This window comes from Poecilia reticulata, chromosome 10 (genome assembly GCF_904066995.2).
Source record: "Poecilia reticulata chromosome 10, P_reticulata-male-v2, whole genome shotgun sequence".
Taxonomy (NCBI): domain Eukaryota; kingdom Metazoa; phylum Chordata; class Actinopteri; order Cyprinodontiformes; family Poeciliidae; genus Poecilia; species Poecilia reticulata.
Window position 1 is genome coordinate 19,869,275 of NC_088839.1, and position 21,015 is coordinate 19,890,289.

The 21,015-nt window shown below is 37.6% G+C and overlaps 1 protein-coding gene across 4 annotated transcripts in view; it reads right to left on the reverse strand.

Moving 5' to 3' along the window:
• macrod1 (mono-ADP ribosylhydrolase 1) overlaps positions 1–21,015 on the reverse strand; it is a 173,488-nt gene that overhangs the window by 11,128 nt on the left and 141,345 nt on the right. For all 4 annotated transcript variants that reach the window (XM_081611610.1, XM_008420437.3, XM_008420435.3 and 1 more), the window contains 3 exons: positions 7,901–8,022; positions 3,808–3,838; positions 975–1,048 (listed from right to left, as the gene is read on the reverse strand). In XM_081611610.1, the coding sequence (XP_081467736.1) occupies positions 975–1,048; positions 3,808–3,838; positions 7,901–8,022 (227 nt within the window). The remainder of the gene's footprint in view (positions 1–974; positions 1,049–3,807; positions 3,839–7,900; positions 8,023–21,015) is intronic.

The window sequence follows — 21,015 nt, forward strand, 5'->3', positions numbered from 1 at the left end:
GTTGGCACATTGCCTCGTGTCTCGAGTCCATTTTGTGTCTTACTGTGTCTGTAATTTTCTAATTCATTTACCGCACAACAGCAGTGCGAGCCAAACCAGGCCCAACAAAACTCCATGTAAAACATCTAAAACAGAGGGGGGTTTAATTAAAGAAGAATCGCTCATTTTCCTCTTGTGCACACTCAAAGCTTCAAATGTATGCAAATAAAGTCATTTTTTAAATTATTTACTTTAAAAACCCACAGCAGAGGAACTTGTGGGTGGAATACAAAAAAAAAAAAAAGGAAAAAACGTGCCCTGTTGAGTTAGTTTTCTGGTTTTACAGCCAAACATGTGAGGCTCTTTTGGGCTCAGTTGCGTGATGTACATGTTTGATTTGTTTTGCTCGCACAGGCTGACGGCATCGGTCCGCCGGTGTTGCGACAGAGCCTCTGGAGATGAGAGAGCTAATAATAACCCCTGACACCAAGCGCCTGTAAGGGGGCGGGGCTTCAGAAATGACAGGTGGAGGATTCAGAAACGGCCGATCGGAAAGTTTCCGATTGTCTCCGATCGCACCCTTCTCTCTCCCCCCCTCCAGTCATCTATTCCATCATTTTGTCTTTTCTCTGCTTGTTTTTTCTCCAGGGGGAAAATGTGTGTGTGCATATGTGTGTGTTTTTTTTCTGAGCAAGTCGGGCCTGGTCCCGCAAGGAGCCAATTAAAACGCAGACTTGGCCATGAGCACGAGAGCCACAACTTAGGCGTGTGCGTTTAACTGGGAGGCTGTGTGTGCGCGCGTGTCGCTGTGTGTTTTTTCGATGTACCCTCTCGCACTTACAAGAAAACAAAAAACAACAGCTGTGAAAGAAATAATACCTGGAGGAAATGGCAGGGAAAAATTGCCAATCATGCAGGCGCACACACACACACACACACACACGCACGCACGCACGCACACACACACACACACACGCACACGCGTATAGACCCACCTTGTCATGATGTGCATCAAGAAACTCCCTCACGGCTGCTAGCGCCTCATGCACCGCCTGTTCAGGTGGATATCCTGCGCAAACACACAGAATATCAAAAATGTGAGAGAACAGGTGCAGAAACAGATCTGTGTCGCTGCACTTGGCTGATGTTGTGTTTTTTTCTGGAGACAGGTATGTTTTTCTCTCCACTACTCTGAGACTCTGAGCTCCGTTTCCTCACTTCGTCTCACCTCGCCTCGCCTAATCCGGAGAGATGCAGACACAACACACTTGTTGGTTGAGAGGAGACAGACGGAGCAGGACTGCCACAAATATTCGGCAGCTGAGACCTTTTACCAGTACAAAAAAAAGCTTCAAAATGTTCATTTTCTGGCCAAACAAACAAATTTAATATGACTAAAAACATAGTTTTCCTCCATCTGTGGGAACTGAATTGGAATTAGAGTTTAATTAGTAGTAAGGCTGCAAAACGACCATTTTAATAATCAATTAAAATAAAAATTATCCACTTTTTATCCGCTACCATAGTTAAAACATAGAGTCCTGCTCTGTTTCACTGCTGCTGTTTGATTGACAGAAGAGTGATGAGCATCAGGCTGGAAACTTGAGCCCTTTTAGGCTTTAAGGGGAGGCCTGTAATTTATTTCATCCTGATATTTACTCACTACACCTTCTGTTTGATTGCTTTCAGATTTTGGCTGCACAAACTATTTTTCATCCTGGTGAACATTTTTCTTAAACAAGTCTCTTCTTCAAAAAGAGAAACGTGAAAACAGATTTCCATTTAAAAAAAAAAAAACTTTCAAACATGGATGTCTCGGAGCAGTAAAGGTCAGACTTTTATTATGGTTTTAAAAGATAGAGAATTTATCTAAAGATATATTTGTTGTATTACACAGGAGATTTATTTCAGTGGGTTGGATCGACTTTCCTTTTCAGCAGAAAAGTTGCCAGTATGTATCATCACATTTTAATCATCCGGCAGGTGAAGAAGTTTCCAGGTGGGGAGTTTATTCAATCTGATCACTGTTCAAGAGTAATATGAAAGTCAAATACTTCTTAAGTTGACTTCATTGGACCTTTTCTCACCTTGGACTTATTAGCATGACTGACTGGAGAAAAAGTCCTAATAAATAACTTCTAATACGAACTCAATCAAATGGTTCAGAAACAGATTTTGAAACATCTGCTTTCTAAGCTCCTGTAAGATGAAGCTGTGCTACGGACTAGATTTCAGTTATTTTTCCTTTCTGCTCTCCTCCATGTGGGTCTTTTTTCCACCGAACATGGACCAGTGCTAAAATCAAAACCGACTGAGACACGACAAACCAACACTGTAAACTGTAGTTAGCTCTGTTTTCAATATAATTTAAAATAAAAAACTGTAAAAAACTCTGATATTCAGCACCAATAAAAATCAGATGTGAATAACACGAGTTCACGTTCACTTTAATTAAGAGCTGAGCTTACGGCTGATATTCTAGCACAACTTAAGCTGTAATTAAAACCTGAAGAAGTTGACATTATCAAATGGCAAACAATGCCGAAAATCAAAATTGTTGCAGAAAATGAAACTGAACTCCAGCTATTAATTAGACATCATTATGAATCTTTGAAAGACTTCTTTCGATTTCTTTTTTTGCAATAAGTCTAATTTTTCATTCTAGGTGGAGAGGCACTTGAATTCTGCAACTTTGTCTTTTCATAGATTAGAGTGATTTATTTGCCTTTTGTGAATGAAGCTAATCTGTAGCTGAGAAGACAGAAAATCATCTGGCATTTTGTTTTACATTTTATTACTGGATGTGGAAATTGAGTCCCTCACTGTTCTCCTTCATGCTGCTCATGTCTTAATATCTTTTCAGACATGGAGACGGATAGAAATGTCCACTTTGACAGTCGCCTTCTTACCTTTTGCTTCAAATCACATATTTGTTTTGTAACAGATCTCTTGTAACAAAGGCATATTAATCATAATAACACGTTTCTTTTTCAACTCGCATAAATACAGAACAATGCCAAGCTTTTCCTCTGAATCCACCGATAACATCTCTGAGTTTTTTATGTTGCCAGGTGACATTATTAAAGCTCTCTCCCTTTTACCATGGCTGGTTGTCGGATCGGAGATCATTTGAGATAAATTATGAAGCTTTCAAAAGTGCCACTTGTTAGGAAGAGTGGTAAAATAATAACATGGTGATACTGCAGTCATCTGTTTGGTGGGATAGTGACATAAATACAATCTGTGTAGACAACTGTTTCCAAGCTCTGACATCGTCTTTAAAAACTGAACAGAAAACATTTTTGGATTTTCTGCTCTGGTTTACCGCTCAGCTAACATCTTCCTCAAGTGTTCTTCGTAGCCGCTGTAACGTTCCTGTAGGGGGAGCTCTAACCCCTGGAGCTCTACGCTTTCCAAGCAGCTCAGAAGTCTAATCAGGAAAGAGACGAAGTGGTGAGGCAAAACAGGTGCAGCGGAGAAGAAGAGACAAATTAAAAACCAAATTAATCTGGACCTGTTTGCATTCCAGCAGCGGCAGAGAGGTGTCAACTGGAGCTCATAGCATCGGCACCCCAGGCTGTGTTTAAGCACTATCCCAAACTCCCTCTTCTGCCAGCGTGAAAGGGATTACAGTCACTCTGACACAATCTCAGAACTAATCTATCATAATCTGCCAGCTATAATCCCAGGCGTTAATCTGTAAACCACCTCGGGGTTAGAGGAGACGAGAGGCTCGGCACTCTGGGTAAACGGAGACAGTAACGGAACGCGTTCACACAGACGAACGTTGATGCGTCGCTGTGGTCTGAGGAGGAAACAGATACTGACCGTAGATTCCAGTGGAGATGCATGGAAAAGCCTGCGGAGAAACGAAGGCAGAGGATTTAATCAGACACGTTTCCATTTCAGCTCATATCAGAAAACTATCCTACACATTTTACTGGAAGAAAGATCCTTCATTATTTTTTAAATATCAGCTTTTTAAACATTTTAAAAAGCCATTTATCTAATCTGGATTTTATTATATGCATCACGACACATATTGGTGGAGCTGCAAAGGGAAGCGCCACAGTTTGTTCCTTTATTTTTGGCAGCTACGTTACCTCAGGTCACCAATTAGCCTCATCTGACCTGGACTGGAGAATCCTACATTATTTACCAAGCTTATTTATCTTTAAAGCACAGCTTGTGACACACGACTGCTGCATTTTGTTCATAAAAAATTCAATTTGTGATGTATGTCTATGAGCAGAAGTAAAAATCTTTCATTTCAACATAAAACTATTCAAGCATGAACTTTTCATCATCTACTAGAACAGCAGAGTAACATCTGAAAACTCCCATTTGTAGATATGTTCACAGTTATCCTAATATGACAAATTATTAGAGCTAATTTTATATTTTTCCATTTAAACTATTATGAAAAAAAATCCACTTTTACCCAGAGTAGACATTAAGTCCTTTATATATGAGTGAATAGTTTCTCTATTCATCTGAACTATTTAAAACATAGTTTGGCACAGTTTTATAATCTATAATTCAAACCAGTTGCTAAAATCTGCTATTTCAGAATAAGGAAAAGACTCATACAGTATGTTGGTTCATTCTCAGAGCAATTCAAGTGGTTTTCTGTTTTAAATTCTGTAATACTTTAGAAAACTCTAATAAACAGAGATAAGCTGCAGCATCACGTGTAATTTTGACCTTTCATACTATCTCTGGTAAAGTGAGAACAATGTTACTTCATTAACAAATCCTTTTTCAGTCACTATGAATAGGAAAATGAATTTAATGCCCACATAAGGAGGCCTGTAAATCACTAATATGGAGTAAAACCAGTTGTGAAATGAATTTAGATCATTCAAATCAGCGGTTTCTGGTCTAATCTCGCATTTCCAAGGAGGCAGATTTTACAACAGCTTTCCATTTAGATGCATTCAGTTTCCAGACACAGTCACAATAATCTGTCTTCACAATAACTTTGCACTGACATCCATTCATTTTTCATTCATTTCTATAGACTAACCCTGAAACAATGGGTTTACCACATTAGGACCAGGCTTTGGTCTCCATAAGGCCCATCAGTCTTCAGACGGTTGGTAAATATGCCACAAATTGTCAAACATAGGACAGATAAACAAGCACAAACATACATACACACACCTCCACGGGTATGTGGCTGTAACTGTGAAATAAAAACTGTAAGTTCCTAAAAAAAAAAAAAGGCTGCAGGCGTCTGACACCTGCTGTTGTTTTTTTCAAAACAAAAACATTATTTCAGAGTAAACAACTCTGTTCACCAATGTCTCATTTTGCTCGAGATGAAAAACCTCTCATGTGGTTTTCTATATAACACCACTACTGCACTGTTTGTCAGTCTGCAGTTTTATCAGGCTTCTCTGCAAGCGGCAACCCATGTTACATCCATCATGTTTGTGTTATTATCGTATAATAACACTCTTGTAAGTAGCGTCGAGGGTCCAGAGTTTATTTTGTTATCCATCTACCAGAATCTAATCCTCAGGCTCACATTGAACAATGTGATAAAGCTGCTTATGTATTTAATCCATCATCCTGTGTTTCATGACTCCAAACATATTTATTAAAAGGAAACGTATAGAACAAAAAAACAAGATTTTAAAGTCACGTTTCTTTTTAATATTTCCAAAATAGTTGATAAATGTGTTCTAGATAAAGTTAAAGGTCTTAAACAACCAGTGAGGATTTTGCTTATTAACAATTGTTTGTAACCTTTAACATTAAAATCTCTCTAATTTAACAAAAAGCATCAACCTGAGCTCGATTCTGTTGCTTCCTTATTATAACTGAGACGAAGGCTAAAGGTGCTCAAAAACAGCTAAGTTATACGACTAACTTGTTTTTCAAAGTTCAAAGAAAAGCTTTTCTTTAGCCTGGAATGCATTCAAGCACATGATTACTGTATTCAGTTTCATAATTTAATCAGAAAAGCTTTCAATGAATGATAATAATTTAAAAAATCCTTCATTTAAAACTTGTAAATCATTTATTCTTCATCAGTCAGGGCCGTCTCATTCAGCACATGCAGCTAATTCTCTGCTGAGGGACGAAATAAAGCCTCTTTCACTCTGGTCAGTAATGTCATTGGTACAGTTTATTATTTACACATTATCTAATATTATAATCTAATATAGTACAGTAAATGGTTTTTGAAAAGTCCAGCTTCCCCTAAACATGGGATCTTAAATAAAAGTTAGAGGTTTGGTCCAGGTTGTCGTTTTGCTCTGTAGTCATAAAGAATGAGCTTTTATTCCAGTTTGACTTTGATTTAGGTTTAAATTTTACTTCTATTCTGTCTGGTTGTACTTTTTCATTTACTGCGCATACTTAATGTTAACACTAATCGGGATTTTATAATCTATACTTAGAAATTCAGTCAAAATAAGTCCACTTCTAGTGCGTCCTTGTTATGAGCAAGACATTTTTCCTGAGTCCGTCAAACCAATACTTAGTTTATTTTGTTGCGTTGTTTATTTTCTCTGACGTTTTTCATTCATTGTTTTGCTCTCGTTTTATACAAAAGTGCTTTGACTGATTGATTCCTGGCTGCAGGTTGGATACTGACTGCTGATAGGAACTCCAGAGTGAAAGTGGAAACTGTTTCTAAAAGCAGAGTATATTAGAAAACAATTACACACAGACATGTTTGGAAGAAGCATGGCAGACTGCCTGAAGCGGCAGGAGCCTGAGCATACAACAATTATGTGACCCCACAGACACATTGTAATTAAGATGACCTCAGCTCAAATGGAGGAAGCTGAAAGCTGAGAAAACTAAATGCGTGCCAGGAATACATCTTTGAAACACTCACTGAACAGTCAAGGAAGGCAAAATAAAACAATTTGTCTCACAGATCATCCAGAAAGGCCTCAAACCTATGAACACAGCTACTGTTTTAATCATTTTTAAATATTCCAACCAAAAAAACATCTAAATTATGTCTATAATTAATAAATAAGTGTGTAAGGCCACTCCTAACATACCCGGCAATAAAAAGCAACATTAAAGAGCTTAACCCTCAGCATTTTAAGGAGAAATAAATGTAATCCTACTCGAGTTAAAATGACCAAGATGACGGCGGGTGAACCTAAACGTGTTTAACAGAACCAAGATGTTCATTTGGATAATTCATGTGCAGCACTGTAACTGTAAGTCAATAAGATCCATGTTTAGCAGAACCATGCGAACCTGCAGCCCGTGATGTGAGTCAGGCTGCCAGAAAACTTCACGTTTGGCAGCTTCTCAACCTGCTGTCAGATGCGGCAGTGCCGGCAGATGCCAGGACGCTTCCCCCCCCGTCCTGCTCAGATCATTTAACCTGACTGCTGAGCTTTAACACACAGCGATGGCAGATGTGACTCACGACTCCCTCGAGGCCAAACAGAAACATATGACTTGCCGTTTTGTGGATGTGCAGGGATGACTGTTGCATCTGTCTGTGGGTTTGTCAGAAATGAAACGACGCAGCAGCCGCTGATAAATGACGTGTTGGGTTTTATTCCTAACCTCCACACCTCTGCTTTTATTTCATGTTTCTTGTTTTTCCTCTGACTTTGTTCTCTGTGAAACATCCAATCCGGCGTGTTCTATATAACCTAACAATACAACACTCCTACTCCCTTTTTGCTTTCCTCTCTCTGCCTCAGCATGAACAGAGTTTCCTTTGAAAAGACTACATATGATCAATCTTTTTCTCTTTACCTCTGGTTTTCCTGCAGCTACAGATGCTCACCACAAAGTAAACCCTGCAATTTAGTTCTATTGTCCTCTGTTGGTCTCTTACAGATTTCTGGGCTCTCTGCATTTTAACCTCGTCTGTCATCGTTCCTCTCTCCCTCCCTGGCTGTTCCCTGTCAGATTCATCTCATCCAGATGTTCTCACCACAGATCGAGCTGCGTTTTCGGTGGCAGTCTGCAGGCTGTTCCAGTAGCACGACCTCAGAGCTCTCCTCTCCCTCTCGCCAACCCCTCCCTGGGCAATCGGCCCCACGGTGTGGATCACATCTGCAGAGACAGAAACAGAGGTGTGAAGATGCTGCTTTCCTGTTATCTGTTAATAATCCTGAGGAAAAAAAAAAAGAAAAGAAAAGAAAGTCTCCATTGTTTGATGAATTCACCCAAAATCCAAAATGAAATGCTTTCTGTGGAAACTCATCTTCTCTCCGGTTCCTAAGAAGAAACACGTTTAATGTTGTTTCTTTTAAATTTAACTCTGACATGCAGGGCATTCAGAGTTTATAAAAACTCAGCATTATTTCCTCACTTGAAAAACCAATTTTACAATTAATCTTAGTTTGTTATCTGCAGTCAACCTGATGTGCAGAGAGGGGCAGATCTCATCAAAATGTAACACAAGTGTGTGCATGACTGTGAAACAATATTCACTTTATTTAAGACCTAAATGTTTCAGACAGTAAAACAAATCCTATCAGACAAAGATAAATTTGGTAAAAGTATTTTATTATCAACTCACTGATTAAATTGTGTTCCAGTCTGATTGTGACTAGAAATGGACGGCAAATAGAGCTTCACTTTATGTTGCAATATCACAATCTGAAAGGCCAGCTTGTCTTATTTACTACAATATTATATCTAAAGTGACACCATGCATTTTGGTAATGTATTTCAAATGTTGGATGGATTATAATTGCCTTCAATGCCTTGTTGTTATTAAAACTTACATAGAGGACTGAAAAAACGAGGCTGTCACCATCGACATCAATATTGAAATCAATCCATTAAGTTTATTCATATTGCACATTCCAGAAGCAAGGCAGTTCAGAGTGCTTTAAATCACAAAAACACAAAACAAAGAGTTTTAAAACCGATAAACATTCCATTTTGTTCATCATTAGAATAAACTACAAGTGTTTGAGTAACTAATGTGAAACTGTTTGTAGGCGTACACTTTCTAAAATTAAAATTTATCAGAAAAAAGCTTTAGATGTGGTAAAATAAGCGATGTATTTTCTCTGTCTGTCTTCAGCAGATTGTGATGTCATGTAGGCGTCGCTCCACTAACTGCATTGAGGTAATCTCTTTAGCAAGTTTCCTCTCAGGTCTCCAAGATGATTTTTTTCCCCTAATTTGAGGATCAGATTAAGTGCAGAGTAACTAAATCGAGGTGAACCAGGGAGGTTAGCGATGGGTGGGAGCGCAGCAGAGACTCTCTGCTACACGCTGAGCAGGACAGCCGGGTAGATGTGGTTTAACACATGAACGCAGCCGGCGCCACACATTGTGATGAGACTCAGCATGCCGCTCTCAGTGTGAAACCCGCTGCTGTCATAAGACCAAGCCGGACCCACTCTCTTAGAAGAAGAAACTACATACATACAGAAAGAAATGTGGACTAGCAACAGTATTTTTCACCTCACAAAAGGATTTTTCTCTCCACACTTTAGGGTAAAATAATTGTTGCATTTGACCACAGATCATGTCTGACACTTGGAGCCTCCGGAAAAATATTTTTGCTGCTCGCGCGAGTGTTTTTCTTTGCCTAAAATAAATAAATCATCTTCCTATTTGGAGATTAAAGATTTCTGATCTTCACAGCCCAGGAGAAATAAGCAGCAACACAACCAGTCAGGCTGAAACTTATTACCCTGTCCAGTAGGAGAAAAAGGGAACTACAGGAAAGATGATTTTTTTCTGATTTACCTGGAGGCTTGCAGGAATCTCCTCCTAAACAGTGGATATTGACAGAAAGCGAGAGAGGCTTGTATGATGTCAATATTATTTGACTTTGTGATAAACTAATAAAAAGTTGAAGTTCATATGCAGAGGTTTAACCAGGATGCAATTTTCTTTGTCCCAGCTTGATTATATTAGAATTGACCTGGGATTGATCGCTCCACTCATCCCTGTTCAGTGAAATCATAAATTAAGACGCTTTCTATGAGGAAAATTGTTCCTCATGTCAAACAGTGGAGAAGATGTAACCCCATGTCCTGCCTAAATTACTGGGCACTCTCTTTAAACATTCTTGATCCTTCATCCAGAGGAGTCAATCAGCTAATTGATTACTGATGTCCAATAAAACATGTTCCTGTTCACTTAATCTGACAAGTCGAGAAGATTGATTTGTTTGGTTGAAAGATGAGACACTGCTTACCTCCATTTGTTTAACTGCAGGTAATATTCCGCCATTAATCAAAGAAACTTCATCTGTTCAGCATTTTTAAAGTCCAGAAAACCTACTGCACTGATATTCAAACAAGTAGTTTTTAAACTGACTTTTCTGGTACAATAATCTATAAAACCACATCTGCACTGGCGTGTATGGAGAGATGTTGCAACATTTAGGATAGCAGAGGGCAACCGCTTCATTTTATGAACAGAAATTGGACAGTTTTATAGGGAAAAAGACTTTTCCATAAGAAATATGGAAATGGACATAGAGGCGCTTATTGTCAACACTAAACGATCCCAATAGATCCTCTATGTAAGGAAAGTGGATGAGATTTGTGAAAGCTGTGTTTTTCTGTTTAAAGACAGCTTGACTATGATTATCAAAGTAGCAAAGTGCAGAAATTTGGCTTCAATGAGAAGAACAACGTCAAGCCGAGGTCAAAGGACGCAGCATTCATGTCATGGTTAAATTAATAATCTCAATTAGCAACGCGATCAATCAGGAGATCATTGTGCTTCTAAAAAACATTTTACTGAGGGTTTTACTTTGTATGTGTTCTGTATTTTTTAATAAATCAGTAAATACTCTATACAAACTTTCCTCCTGCATGTTTTTCTCACCATAATTTGAATTAGATCAGACTGTCTTTCCCCAACAAAAATACAAGTGTGATATTAAAGTGCAAGAAACAAAATCAAATGCATGGAAACGTACTACAAACTTATTATAGTAAATAAATAGATAATTATTTCCGTTTCTGCAGTTCCAAATCAACATGGTTTTGGCTCTAGTTATCTGCTACTTTTGCTCTCCTTGACCTAATAAATCTGACTGAAGCATAAACTGATGAAGTTTGGAGGTCAATTTTTAATCCCAGTATTGTTGAACCAGCTTTGGTTGATGTTGCAGAACTGAATAGTTTTTGTTCATCGAACAATTGATTGTATACAAGCACTCAGACTTCCCCTGCAACCAGTAAGTATAGCATTAGCTTGAAGTGGCTTTTTGAAGCCAAACATCAGGTTGTGGGACTAAAAAAAAAGAAAAAGAAAAGAAAAGCATCTTTTTGACAGGTGCACTACTGGAGTGCAGTTATGGTAAATGGACTGAACTTATATAGTGCTTTTCTTGTCACACTGACCACTCAAACCACATTAGCACTCAAACACACACGCAAACACACCCCCACACACACACACACACGCACGTGCGCACACACACACACATGTATCCACTGATACACACTTATACACTTGGGGTTAAGTGTATAAGTGTGTCGATGTGCCCAATAGACACATCGACATGTGACAGGAGGATGTTAAAATCGAGCCAAACACCTGCGGATTGCAAGGCATTTACCCACTTCATGTACGTAGAAGAGAGATTTTCTGCTGCTTCCCTTCACTTTAACTATGCCTACATAATTACAATCTGATGTTGGAGTTGGGGAGAAAGAAATGAGCAGCAGTGGTGTAAATGTACAAAATAACGTGAATGTTTTCAGATTTTAAGTTTTCTGAATGTTACAAGCAATCAGTCACCATTTAGGTTGTAGACGATATCGTCATCTTCCCTAATTCCCTTTTTTCACCTCAAAAGTGGCTTATACAATACAGACATCTATAGAAATGCTGCCAGTATTCAAAGTAAAAGGTTGTTTAACCTTTAAACAACCAGTGGCACTGAGATACTCACAGGTTAAAATGTGCTGGGTTCGGTTTGATTGACAAAAAGAAAAAGAAAACAACCAAAATCCAACAAATTCTCTCAAATTTCAGAGGTAAAAATGTTGTGCAGTCAACTCAGGCGTCCTGATCCGTTTATCAGCAGCAAACAAGGAGCAGTTTCTCAAAACGTGTGGGTGCAAACTGCTCACCGAATGTGCAACACATGTCAAACTATGTAAAGATGAACTATAAACCACAGAAAAACACATATTTTTCTTTTTTTTGTTTCTACAGGAGCCGCCCACCTCTCTTCGAATGTCAAAAATCAACACCTGGGTTGAGTAAAGTGTTAAAACAAATTCAGTTGATTTTTTTTCTTATTGCCATCTGTAGCTCGATATCTTGGTCAAACAACAAAACCTGTTAAAACTATTTAAACCTCGATATTTGATATATTGGAGTCTAATAAGTTTGGTATAACTGCCAATTATCCACAACAAGAATTAAGGAATATATGACTTATATGACATAAAACCCATTTTCCATTTTCTAACAAACTATCAGGGCTATTTTATCTTCTGGTTGATTGTTTTAAGGTTATGCTTTTTGACACAACAATCAAAGGTATTTGCTGATATTTACTGACTGATACTGAAGTTTATCTGGGATGCAGCTAAGCAGATGCTTAATTCAATCACCTGCTGAGTTGTTGAAGCCCTTACCCTTTCCCAAATGTTTTTCTGTATGTGTAAAACTTCCCAGATGGCGTTGTGGAAAAAGATTCTCACACGTTAAGTTTATTTGATGATGCTCAAGAGAGTGCACTTTCAGAAATGTTTTATTGTCATCAACTGGCTGTTTTTGCCACCTTTAAGACCAGAAGGCTGTCAGGGCGAATCAGGACGTGTAACAGTTTATGTTCACTCTCTAAAATTATATCAACCATAGTTCTGCTCTATAATGTCTGAAAATGGTGTTATTTTCAAGCCCACTCCGATGCCCACTCCAAGTGACTCATGCCAGTTTAGCCCCTCTATAGACAGAAAGTCTGAGGGCAAAAGCTTAAAACCATCAGAGTAGGAAATTCTTCATAATGTACAGGCTTGTTTCTTGATGGATCTGACAGTAATTTGTCAGATACAACAAAATATTGTTGAATCTGTTTTGCTGTGTTTGAAAGACAAACACATGGCGAAAGGGAAAACAAGCAGATTAAGATATGAAAGGGATGGCAAGAAGAGGGCTGGAGATGCACAGAAATGCATCATGAATAATACAAATCAGAAAACTGATGTTATGCTGACCGGTCATACTTTCCTCAACAGATCAGAACCGCTGGGCTCCATGGCTCTGCAGTTCAATATAATTGAAGGTTAGCCAGTATTAATAGTTCACCTCTGAAAAGTGGGATTAATGTTTGATCAAAATAATGCGAGTTTTGTTTCAGAGAAAACATGAAAGCTTTATCAACTTGAATTATGTCTAAAATGTCCTACATTGGTTCCAAATGTGAAGAAATCAACTCATTTTGTAAGTCTTCCTGTCCTGTCACAAATATAGCAAGTGTGCATTAGGATGAAGGGAGTCAAATTTACAGTGTAAGAACAAAGTACTTAAAATCGTGGTTTCTTTCACAGTGTCCTTTTTAAATAACTATTGGTCACCAAACCATCTTGGGATGAAAGTCTGATGCTCCGTCTGTAATCTGTAAGTCCTTTCAAATAATTATTTGCTGAATTATTTAGAAAAAGGGTTTGATGCTTAGTGGATGAAGTGCCATAAAAAAGTAAAACAAAATTATGTCATTAAAACCTGTTTTTGTGGGATAAATAATTACTTTAAAAATACAATAATGGACATAATTTGAGGTAATGAGTGTCAGGAAATTAACACTCATTTACCACCATTATGTTTTCTGTGCTGGCAGGTGGAGGATGGATAAGTGTGGTGGATAAGCAAGGAGTATGATATGCTTTCAAATTTCAAGTAGCTTCAGCTAAAGATATTCTGTCTGGGTAAAAACCCAGACTGTATACTAAACAACATGTTAGAAAGTCACAGTCACCATTATCTGGTCTTCTTTATATGATTGGTACGATTGCTCATTTTTGAGAAAAGCAAAAACTAAAATAGTTAAGGTTTCACATGAAATATTATTGTGAATTTTTTTATTTTCAAAAGAAAAAAGTTAGAAAATGGGATTCGGCCTTTCTCCAAACTAGTGGGAGCTACATCTCCTACCACCTGTCCTTTTTAACAAACTACATCTGTGAGAAATGTGTGAGCGACTGAAATTAGGCTGACGGATAAAAGCCAGGTGCTGCAGGGGCGAAGCACTTTTCCATCACTCAAGTCTTTGGCCAGCGGCGCTCAGTATCCAGGTAGAGACGCTGTGTTGCTATGGCGCTGGCCGCGGATAGAGAGACAACATCTCTGAGGCTTCACTTTCAGCTTGTTTCAGCTTAAACAACAGTGCTGTAGTTTTTATTCAAACAGCAAAATCAATACAGAGAGAAAATGAATGTGTAAATACATGGCTAGATAAAAGTTTCAGTGATTTAACGCGAGTTGATTTTAAAATAAATATTGTGTCCCTGATTTAAACTCAAAACAGTTTTAAAGTCTAAACAGCTTAAATAACGTTGGAAACTCAATACTTGGTGAATTATCAGTGATGATCATTGAACCAGCCTCGTTTGTTTTGACCGACAGCTGACAGATTCTCTTATATATATTTATCACAACATTCATTACCTCCTATAACATTTATACGTGTTACTTGCTTTTTTATTCGTATTAGTTTTAATAAAGACTTTTAGGAATCACCAAGAAAGTGGGTTTCTCGCCACTTCTGCTGCATTTTGATCAAATAATAATCGAGGTCAGTCATTTTATTTTTCTCTTTTTGCAGAGGGTTAGAAGTAGTAATACTAAAATAAGCTGTTTAGATGCCAGAGTTGGCTTTAGTGATAAAAATGTAATACGTTTTCTAAACTCAGCAGAGAAACTGTGATGCAAAAATAACCTAACATGCAATATCACTGCAATATGTTTATATAACTAGATAAAACATTGTTACTATGATACCAGGGTTTAAAAATATAACAAAAGTAGTAACTCAATGGCACTGCTTCAGTGTTATGCCACTGCTATGTTAAAATTAGGGGAGTTATCCACCAAAGACACACGAATGTTAGCAAGAAGGACAGGTTAAACTAAGCTGACGGAAATTACAAAGTAAAGGTTTGTGAAATTTGCTTTAAAAAAACTAAAATATTGCACCTATTTCTTTAATAAGAAGAATCCAACGCAAGACACAACACTTATTTAAAATAAAATTACCGACCAATCAAGCAAAAAGAAAAGCCAAACCAGCAACAACCTGATTTGTTGTTGCTGGTTTGGATGCAGACTGATTTCTGCAGTCTGCATCCTCAGACTGCAGAAATCAGTCTGAGGATGCAACAACCTGCATCCTCAGAAATCAGTCTGCTGTAGTGAAGCTCTAATTAGACAATTTAATCCCTAAAGTTGCTCGAAAGTTAAACTAAAGCTCGTGAAAAACATTCAGCAAGAACATGAAGTGTAGTGGCATCAAGTTGTATTCCTGTTTTGTCTTTATCTCGTCTTTCAGCGGTCTACTTCGGAAATCAAACTGCATTTCTTGCTACAAGTGCCGCTTGAGAGTTTTTTCATCTTTATTCGATCCAAAATGCATCACCAGATTCAAACACACACACATTTATTCTGCTGTTTGGCAACAGGCAGTAAGGTCCGGCTTAAATTAGTACCTGAAACTAACTAACCAGTGAGTGGTACAGACAACAACGGGTTGGCGAGCGGCAGAGAGAAGCAGCTCACCTGGAACACAACACACTGCGAGAGTTAGTCAGCTTTACGCTCCATATTGACTGGAAAATAATTGGCTACGCTGCCGCCTTGCAACACTTCTTGTCAAGTTGCTATTATGCGTGTTATTTCTGTCGAGGGTCACTGGTACGGAGAGGCATTAGTTTTACAATCTAAAAAGTTTTTCAATCACCTAATAATTTTTTGTCAATGTGTTTATAATCAGAAATAAAGGTTAGAGAGAGCCACAGTAGCACATTTATAAAGATGAACTGAATCATAAGGTCAGCCATCGCTCATTCCTCCACTAAGGTCAGGTAATAAAACGCTCGTATTCAATTTATTTCACAGATAATGATACATTCCAAGCATTAAATCTTATTTCTTGATGAATATGGTTGATAGGTAATGAAAACAGAGCATCAGAACAGGAAATATAAAAAAAAAAAAAAAAAAAAAAAAAAAAAAAGAAAAGTGACTGTACTTATAAAAAGTTAATAAAAACTGATTTCCCAGGCAAAGTTGAGATTCTCAAGGGCCACATTTCATTCTTTCATAATGTAAAAACATTATGAGTAAAATTTATACACACATTATTAGAGCACTGTCTCCCTCACACAGACAGGCGGAGACGTCAGAGCGCAGGAGAGGCCCAGAAGAAGCTCTTTAATCCAACCCTCTGAGACCTGGAGGCCATTAGGCTGGAAGATTCATCACAGTGTTTGGGACGGCTTGAAACAAACCCACTCATCTTATTTCCAAGTTGGACTCTGACAGGCGAAGCCAGAAAGGCTTCCTCTGTCCGATCCTCCAATACTCTTTCCAGGAATATTTGTTGTTGGAATTATTATTTTAGTTGTGAGTATTGACAAAATAATTCTGCCAGAAAACCACAATCAATGTTTAGTGAGCGATGAAGATCCGGCTCATTAGTACCTGGTGCTGGAGCAGAGCTAAGTCTACAAAAAAAAAAAAATTAAACACAAACTGGGAGATTTTAACAGATTTGTGTGATAGACGCAGGTTTTACCCATCAGTCAGTTTAAATCTAATAAAACCTCACACTTTCACTGTTTAACAAGTAATTACTGATTAATTGGTGTTTAATTTTCTGAATTCAAACTAAACCTCAGTTTGGTTTCACAAGCTGAAGGTTTAGGAACAAGAATTCAGAACAACATATGGTGTGACTTAGATAAACTAGGATATCAAATTAAATATCCAGTTACTTCTTTAGAATTGTCAATATTGATGAATATTTTAAAATTTGATTTATTTCTGGAAAAGAAAGTGATGTTATGTTAAAAATATAAACAAAATGTGTAAGTTTGTAGAGTTTGCCTCATTCCTCACAGGATTTTCTTTCTCCTGATTTTCATCTGGTTCCTGGTGAATTTGAAACTTTCTTTCCATCTTGAGTCAATGTTCCAGGTTCCAAATCTGTTTCAACTTCAATTGATTTTTACAGACGGCCTCATGTTTTACTCAAGCACCAACCGATGCATAATAAAAATGAACGGATGAATTGTTGATGGTGTGTTGCCATGGTTCTGCTGCAGCAACGCAACTTCTGACCATGACACCTCAGACTTTATGCTTCACAGTTGATATGAGGGATTTTTCTGTGAATCCTTTGTGGGATTTATGCCATCATGTTGTCTGTGTTGATGTCTAATTGATATTTACATCTGACCAAAGAATAATATTGAAGAAGTGCAAGGCTGTGTCAATTTCCTCTCTGGAAAACTTTCTGCCTGCACAGACATTAACTTTCATGTCAGTTTTCATAGCAGAATCTTGCTGTAGGTCCCATTTCAGTGCCTTTGGAGATTTCTTTTAGCATCTTACGGTTTGCTGTCGGGGTGAACATGTTTGGACCAATCTGGTTATGCTGGAAGTGTTAAAAGACTTTCCATAAAGTGGGAAGTTGTAATTTTAATGATGTAAAGTCACTTTCCAGACTCACAAGCTGTTAAAGTCTGAAAATTTGAACCAAACAGAGAAAATCTCCAACATGCTGAATAACCACATCCTCATCATGTTGACCTGAAGTCATTTTATGTGTCATTATAGCCATATTAAGTGGGAATGAATGTGGCCGTCCCATTTTATTATACATTTAATGAAATGTTTTAAAACATTTTGTGTAGATTTGTTTGGTTATATTGCTTGAGATTTTTGGCCTTGCTAAAAGTGATATTAAATATGAGTTTCCAAAAAATTTTTCAGATGATTGTAACTGGAAATGTCAGAGTGACTGCAACATGAGAAACTGCAGAAAAATCTGACACAAATTCAGCTTGTTTGCCGCCAGAGAAACTTTTCCATCAGAGACTGAAATATATTCCAGCCTGAACTGATTTGCATCAGACTGATCACTTGTGATTTGGTTTCAATTCTCTTGTTTTCCTTTTCCCACAACATTACATAAATGTTTTATTAATATCCAGACAAAACTTTTGACGGTGCAACAAGAGAAACAATGTTTTAGTTGTTTGTTTACAGAGTTTGGGCTTGTCGAGTCTCAACTTTTTTTGCATCTTACTTCTTGGTGAACTTTTCCTCACTTATAAACTTCTTTCTACACAACCATCCCAGTTATAATTTCTGAAGGAACACAAGACAGTAGTAACATCAGATAAACTCATATTACATAAAAAACTAACAGTATTCATAACAAGCAACTATAAAAACAGAGCAGATCTGGTTTGCTTTTCCATAATCAGAAATCTGTGATATTTAAATGGAGACAGATAATTCACTGTGGTGATCTGTGAAGGTAAAAGAGTCAAAAGAGAAGAAGAGAGGCGTGACGTAACATCACTAAAAACATCTCCGGCACCTTCAAGTTTTAAACTAAAACAGTGAAGGGAAAGCAAACGTAATTACACCAATAAACGTGTTTATATATCCCTGATAACAGACGTCTTGATATCACCAGCTGAGCTCATAATTGCTATTTTAAACAACAGTCAGTGTTTGTGCTCCAGATTCCTGGACTCACGTTGCAACATTTCAAACAGGACTCATTAACACCAGCAGGTAATATAAAAAGACCTGACAGCGTTTATGAACAAAGAACCTGCAGATCCAGCTGTAAATAGCTCAGAGTCACACAGTGCACCGACCCATATAAGACGGGCAATATTATAACAAAATGTGATGAAAAGAGACAAAGACTTGATGTTAAAGCTCAGTTGTTGCTGTTTTTTATTGAATCAGGCAGAATAAACACAAAACTAACAGCAGCTTTAAACATGAGACTCACAACACTTTGACTGGCTGTGTCTTCTCCATGCACTAAAAAAAAGTTTTCTTTTTTTTATTGTCTGCTAGCTATAAAGTGATTCTGGCAATAGAAACAAAAAGATTTAGTTATTTTCGTATTTACTCTTATTCTTATTTCTTAACTTTATTTCTTATTTACCTTTACTATCTGGTGTAAAAGCTGTAAAATTTAAACTTTTCAATCACAGCCTACTCTGGAGTTCCTCAGAGTTAACATTTAAAAATAAATCTTGGTTCAGTTTTACTCTCCTGTACGTTACTTTATGCCTTTTTCCTCGTTTCTGCCTGGCTGCTGTTTGACAAAAATATTACAAAACCCAGAAATAAATTAAATGGCTCCTAACTGGGAACTAGTAGAGTGAAATATGAGATTTTATGAAATAGACCAACACAAAGTAGAGCATAATTTGACAAAAATTGTGGCAACATGCATCTCTGGAGAAACCAAGAGACCACTGCACTGAGCCCCATTGATGGTTATTCCACCAAAAACTTATTTCTGAGTTAAAACATTAGTATTGTTGTTTCTAAATGCACATACATTTGTTTTCTTTGCATTATTTAAGGTCTGAAAGCTCTGCATCTTTTTCGTTATTTTGACCATTTCTCATTTTCTGCAAATACTAAATATTTGCTTGGAACTTTGTAGACATGTTGTCAGTAGTTCACAGAATAAAAGAACAATGTTCATTTTACTCAAACTTATGAAGAGTAAAATCAGAGAAAATGATCATTTTAATTGGTCTCTTAATTTTTCAAGAGCTGTATGTTAGAGACAAAAAACCCAAAAAAAGTTCATGTGTTAATTTGTTAAACATTTTGAGAAGCATGTACAGTTTCCATTCCACTCGACAACTATGTATTACTTTGTGTTGGTTTCTAATATACAATGCCAATAAAAGTGGATTTGAATACTTTTGCAAGGCATTATACTTCATTAACCTGTTAGGAGTTAAAAAAACTAACAAAAAAAACCGTCTAAAACCTGAGATTCCTAAAAAAAACAGGTGACAAACCTGACAAGAACTCCCCCCTTTGTTGTCCGACATTATCAGCAAATGCACACTTGAAGGAAGGAAACAAGCAAACATCACTCCATGTGTGAAACAGATATGCCCAGATCCATACAGGAAATCTTCAGGCGGCCTCGCTGAGCAAAGTGTTTGCCTTTTCCCTGCTGCTCTGATCTGTGAAGCTGTATGCTTCACCCTTCCTGCAATCATTAGATAGTAGACAAGGAGCTTTATTGCTATGGCAACTTATGAAAAAACTACATGCTCTGATGCCTACGAGTCCGCTTCAGTCGAGAAGGGTTTGGATGAAGACACGCTTCACAGCGTTCCATAAGAGAGCTGTTTTCAGGGGCAGAAACGTGTCTGAGTTTTGTGACAGCCGTTCATCAAGCTTTTCATTAATGAACAAGAGTCTATCCCCTGAGAAATCACTTAGCCTGAGAGCATGAATCCTCCTCACATAAAAGAAATACAAAGCACCAGTAAAAGTGTGTTTATGATGTATTAATAAGGAGTATTGGACATAAACGTCTCCTGTTGCACAGATTATCAGAGAGCTACGCTATGTGGCGTCTTTTATACTGTATAAAATCTGAGATAATTATCCAGAGCACTGACAGAGGAGATTTAATGACTTCTTCACACTCCAAGAACAATCACCAGCTCAGTGGTGTAAAAACTCTTATCCAACTCGATTTTCTTTTTGGTAGACTCTTAATAAAACAGAAGGCTTTGCTGGAGCACAAGGCTGTGTGTGTTAATGTGTTGGTGGCTCATGTGAGCGACAGATCATTACCACAGCTCCTCAGCAGTGACGATCCCTCCAGAGGAGCCGCCGTGTTAATTAAGATAAACATTTGGATGCTGTAATGGGACGTTCGCTGCTGATGACCCTGATGCCTTCCCTGTGACGCTGCTCTCCTTTAACGATCTGAAGCTCAGCTTGGTGCCTGGGTAAACATCTTTGATTTTATTTTTGCATATTTCTGTGGTGTCCTAATAAAAATAAATACAAAAAAATTAAATGGAATTAAAAAAAACCTAACAA